The sequence below is a fragment of the Haliaeetus leucocephalus genome, unplaced genomic scaffold (assembly GCF_000737465.1).
Source record: "Haliaeetus leucocephalus isolate CR32 unplaced genomic scaffold, Haliaeetus_leucocephalus-4.0 Scaffold439, whole genome shotgun sequence".
Lineage (NCBI taxonomy): Eukaryota > Metazoa > Chordata > Aves > Accipitriformes > Accipitridae > Haliaeetus > Haliaeetus leucocephalus.
This window is the reverse complement of record NW_010972875.1, coordinates 8996976-9002975: the sequence shown is the minus strand read 5'-3', so window position 1 is coordinate 9002975 and position 6000 is coordinate 8996976. Positions and strand designations below refer to the sequence as shown.

The 6000-nt window shown below is 35.5% G+C and overlaps 1 protein-coding gene across 2 annotated transcripts in view; it reads left to right on the top strand.

The window, feature by feature from the left end:
* The window catches only part of DLC1 (DLC1 Rho GTPase activating protein), a 212967-nt gene that overhangs the window by 37082 nt on the left and 169885 nt on the right, over positions 1–6000 (top strand). For both annotated transcript variants that reach the window (XM_010574536.1, XM_010574535.1), the window contains one exon: positions 4834–4983. In XM_010574536.1, the coding sequence (XP_010572838.1) occupies positions 4834–4983 (150 nt within the window). The remainder of the gene's footprint in view (positions 1–4833; positions 4984–6000) is intronic.

Sequence of the window (6000 nt, the reverse complement as noted above, 5' to 3'; positions counted from 1 at the left end):
GGCCTTGTGTCTTATGTCAAAAAAGGAATGGAGTGCTTAACTTTTTCATTTTGTTTTTATGTTCTATGCCTGCAATCCCTCCAATATAATGAAGAATAGGACTCTAATATGGTACTGTAGAGTGTAAAATTTAGAGAAAGATAAAATTCTTAGGTATTTTTCGAAGCTTGTGAACTGTACACTGCAATGTAGAAGGATGAAAATTACACATCTGATTTATACACCTGCTAGTAAAAATCAGGAGATTAATTCCAAAATAGCATATTTTGCATTATTCTTTGTTTGTTTTCAGTTCAGATGAAAACCTTCACAGTATAAAATCAGTGATTTAATAACTTTCTATTTTTCAAAAAGGATACTTTTTAGCAAGGAAAGACACGAATGAGTAATTTAATGCCATCTGCAATGCATAGCATTAATACAAGATTTTAAGCCAGTCCAGCTGGCTGCTGATCAAGAATACCAGACAAAACTCAGCCAACTCTTTCCATAAAAGATCCCTTTCTTTTGTGGGTAATCGAGCTCGCCTTGCCAGTTGTGCAATGGGCTTGCCTCTAAAAACCAAGGTCTCCTTTTCAAAGAAATCATAAGCATCTTGACCCAGGAGTGCCAGGGAGGAGGGAGGCTGGTGGTGCCCTGATGGCCCTAACAGGGGCTGCTCGGAGCAGGACATCCTCTCCCCTCCTTAACCACAGGGGAGCCCACTGGCACTAGTGGGGGTCTGCTCTGGTCTGGAAGCCAGCAGATGCATTGAAAGGGAGCACTTACAGGGAAAGTGGGAGTGATTCAATCCCCCTGAGGGTATTAAAAGAGAGCACAAAGTTAGTTTTGTGTACTAACTACTCTGCACAAAACTTTTGCTGTGAAAAATTAAAATAGGTTTTACTCTTAACAGTACATACTTCTTTTCAGAAGGTATCCTTTGCTTCAGCTCTACTCAGCTGAAAGAGGTATGTGGGAAAAGGGGCTACAGTAGAAAGAAAAGTGTGTGTGTGATGTAAAACGGTGGCTACAGGAGAAGGGGAAAAATACACTTAGAGAAATACAGGGTTGAAGAGAAGTGAAGGCATGTTTGTTTTGTTCAATTGTTTTGCCATGCCCTGATAAGACAAAATAGGTGTATTAAAACCAAACTTAACTAATGTTGTACTCCTTAACTGATTTATTTTGTTTGAGTAAGTTAAGATTATTATAATATACTGATAAGATGGATATAAAAGTGTTGCAACCTTAAAAAAAAGGGGGGGGGGGGGTCTACTTTTTAGAAATAATCTGATTAATGCTGCCCTTGTACAATGTTTGTTGTTTATCCATCAAATGTTCAAAATAAAAAATATAACATTACACGCAAAGAACATTATATTCAGAAATTGCCAGGTGTTCTCCATGCAGAATGCTATAGGGACATTATGTTAATAAACAACCTCAGTTTGTAAGTGCAAGCACAAAGCAGCTTGGTAGTAAAAAGACAAACACTTGAAGACATAAGAGTACACAGGAAAAAAAATGGTGTTATTCTTTTCAATAACAATATAAGCTCAAAAATTATGAAAGTATCTAAAAAAGTGGCTGAATCTCATCTGCAACCATGTTCTCAAAAATGTTTTCATTTTATTAACATTGTTTGCTGATGATAGCAACAAAGCTTGTGAACCGTTTTCCTTGCAAAAACGTTTGGATTTCTTTTAATATGACCTTAACTTTGGGGGTTTAATACTTAATTTAAGAGTAATTCAAGCATCCTTCATTCTGGAAACAGTTACAATGCTTTCTGTTCTAAACATATGAATATATTAAATTTTAACTAGCTCCTTTATCACACCAGTGAGGATACAAATGAAAAGAAATATTGTTTTTTCCAGTTCATGACCTAAAGTATTTCCTTTTTGTGTGGAGACATGTTAAAAATAAAATCTCCAGACAAATAACATCTCAAGTTTGACCTACTGTATATCTTTGTGATACATTCCTGAATTGCCCAATGCAAATGCCTGAAGGCAGAAATTAAGGTTGTAAGGGCAGTCTTTGACCAGGTACCTTCTAATGTCTGCGTTTTGACTTCATAATGGTAAAGGTAGGATTTCTGTATAATTCTATAAATGTAATTTATATTTTTGCATTATAATTTGGAAGGTAACTAGCTATCAGTGGGGGGAAATGTGAAAGATTGGATGCAAAGGAAATACTGTGTTTTCAAAAGAAAACAAATGAATTGCTAGTATCTTGCTGGCTTTAGATCATATCACACTTCAGTAATAAAATCTCAGTATATACACACAAGGGAGATACAAAAAAGACAAATCAGCTATAAAGCCCTTGGAAATTTATTAGATAATATCAAGGCTAAAACTATCTAAACATAAATTAATCTTATAATAATATTTATTTAGTGTGTTATATTGAATTTCTAATTCAAGATTAGCCTTTTTCATTTGTATGTGTTAAATTTTTGGTACATTCCTTAGGTTTTCATGTATACAATTTAATAGTGCCCTGGCCAAACAGAAGGTGATTATTGTGTTATTCAGTAAATTGTAAAAATAGAAACTATAGTTAAAATGTTAAAACTTCTCATGAGAAGTTTGATGTCAACAGCAGTCAGAGCCACAAACCATTGCTAGGACTTCTGAACAGAATAGCTAAATTCCATACAAATAATATTATTGCCTTCTGAAAGCAGTGTTTGCCTGCAAAGCCAGCCCCTTGTGTCAAGCCTGAATATCACTTTGAGCAATATTTTGCCACCTCTTCATTTCAGCAGATTCTTCTCCAGCATGCTCAATCTGCTACATGCAGAGCAAGCTTATACTTTTTTGGCAGGCTAAGTCAAACAATTTGCTTGGGGAAAATTCCAGATTTTTTTGCCTTCATATAAAATGCCTGTTACCTCTCTAGTCTGAAAAAAAAACACAAAACAAACTAACACACACCCATCACCACCACTCATTTTGTTGTGCTGTGGCAATTAACTTTTGGGTTTTAAGTCAACTGTAAATTTTAGGTTGATTAGCTTTCTCAGTGGTATATTTTCAAGCAAAACTAATAGAAATAAATACACAGTTAGAGGACTGGGTAGGAGGCTAGTTTTGGTAGCAGCACTGGCCCTCTCTGCATGGGTAAACTGGCTACAATCTCACCCACCATGGCAAACGTAACCCCATGCCACAAAGGAGGTCATGTCTCCTTTGTTAGCAGATCCTTATTTGCTCAGTGGGGCCTTCTGCACCCATGCAGATTAGATGAAATAACTGTTCTGACATCTGCAAACTTCAGACATCAATTTAACATCAGTTAAAATGAAGATGCATGTAGTTTCAATGAATCATTTGGGACATCGTGTTTTCAGTCTGAAAGAAATTGAAACTTAACCCATTTCACTGATTGCTACTTTGTTTTGAGGTAACGCTCTCTCAGGGTCATTCTAAACTCAGTTCAGGTTCATCAGGAGGTCCTGCAAATTCATCAGCTTTTTCAGCAACCCAATCCAAAATATCATGTTGTGATAAAAAATGAAATACACAGTTTTCCTGGGTTTGGCCTTTGCTATGAACATTGTTCATAGCTCTGCTATGGACTGACAGATTTGTATTTCTGCTTTTCTGACATTTAGTTAACTAACCTTCGTTACCTCTGTCTTCATATAAAGACCATGTAGCCCATGTTTTATATGAGTGTTTTATCTATACAGTTCCTTTAATTCTAGCAGGAGTCATTTCATTCATGTTTTGCAACATCTTTGAAGCAGTCTACAAAAAAAACGGCAATAAATCCTAACTAGAGAAGTTGCTGCATAGCCTGAAAAACAGTTTAATGATTATCAAAAAGGTTGATTTGGATATTTATATTACCTACTTCTTGGACACAATGAAGTAATTATAACATCTTTGTTTCCCTTTTTTGGGAAGGATTTATAAAAATATTAAGTGAATTAATGGAACTTCCTATTTTCTAACTTCCTATTGTGAAAATCCATACAGGAGCCAGTGGAGGTTTTCATATTCCTGAATTTTGAGGCAGGCTAGCTGGCTAACATTTGTGTTAACTCTCTATATATAGGGGAAAGAGAGGGAGGAACTTCCCAAGAGCATTATTTAGTCCATCTAACTGAAGACCTGCTTCAAGTTGCTCTTTTGAGGAACTTCTCTGTCTCCATTTGCTACAAATGGAGAATAGGGAAATAAGCTGCATAAATTAGGTGTTTAAGGCTGTGATGTGAATATCTCTCATTCTTCTCTCTTTCCAGTCAGAGGATCTACAATGCTGTGTTTACTATAATGTTAATATATCTCATGTATATTAAGATTTTCAAACCAAGACAGAAATGTCTGCCAAGAATTGACAAAACGTAGTTACGCTGATGAGTTCCACAAGGAAAAGTAGTTGTGGTTATCCTCAGCTGGAAAATGGGTTCTGTGAACTTTCTTCTCTCCCATTTCAATCATACATTACCCTTCATAATTTGTATTTGCACAATCAAATTAATTAACCTGGGGTGAATATTTGGAGGAGTTTTTAGACTTCGTAGCTCTTTAAGGAGTATGTGTATCAAGCAAATGGTAATGATGCATTTGGACCAAACAATTGTGCTTTTTTTTAAATTTAATTGCTATAATGGATGTATATTAAATATTAATATAAAATGTTTTCCCAGCAGTAAGTCAATGCTCAGTGAATTGATTACACAAAACAGTATTTTTCAAAAAAAAGAGACTTTTCTGCTTATTATTCAATGTACTTTCATGCCAAATTAAGAAACAGAGCTTTCTTAATTTAAGCTTAGTCTTTCCAAGTAATGCCATTTCAGATTTAGCAACTGTATGTTCTGTTCCTTAGGAAATAACAGAAGATCGGGATCGATCACGACTTGATTCAATGGTGCTGTTAATTATGAAACTGGACCAGCTTGACCAGGATATTGAAAATGCTCTCAGTGCAGGCTCTTCCCCATCCAGCACCCCAACATACAAACGGAGACATATACCTGTAAGCCAGTTTGCTTAATCTTTCTTTTTAATCTAAGTAGAATCTGGTTTACTTCACCTTTTTTTTCTTTCAGTCCTCACATTTATCAGCTCCTTGGTTTCTGAACTAAAGCTCTTTTCGTAAAGAATTTGTCTTGTATTGTTGTTTGTATGTATGTTTTGAAGGAGTGATATTGTCTTCCATTATTTCCTTTTGGCATCATTTCATAAATGAGAGCTTCAGAGCTCCCAGATAAAAGAAAGGGAGATTAACAAGATTTAGAAAATGTCTGCCACTCTAATTATCACTTACTATAAATGCAGAGTCAGCACAGAGTCAGGATCACACCAGTCTCAAAGCATATGTGTATGTGTCATTTGACATTAAATACAACTGAAAGTAAGTCTGAGCTACAGGTCTTGGTTTTCTGCTAGTGGGAGGGTCCATGAAATATTTGGCAGAAACACACTTAGGAAATCCTCTGTCATTCAAAATAAGATTCTGGGCAGAACTGTGCACTCTATTTATTTAAATTTCTTTAATTATTTTATTAATTTAAATGCAAGAATTCCTTGCTGAGAGAAGTCCAAAGGGAGACTGGACAGCTTGCAAACATGATTGATGCGTTCTTTTTTTCCGAAAAATGTTTACACATGTAACTATGAAGAACATGAAATGGCTGACCCAAGGTGTTCTCATGCAGGCTTCCTACTAATTTCACCCACATGTGCTGCAGCTGGTTTTCAATTTAAGAAACCTGAGAAATACTGCCCCAAGATCTCTAGACTAACATTCAGGTCATTTGTTTTTGTTAGTGGTATTTTCTTTTAAATAATGAGGGGGTTTTCCTATTAAAGCCAGACTACATTATTGCTATATAGTCAAGTGAGTGGTCTGTAGGTGAGAAAAGCTGTATTTAAATTTCGGTGGGTTTGGTCAGCTGAAGATTATATAACATATCATTTTTAAAGGACTTAACATAATTACCCTTTTAATAGTTAAACATTTTCCCCCTGGATATCAATGTTCTCGCAGTAT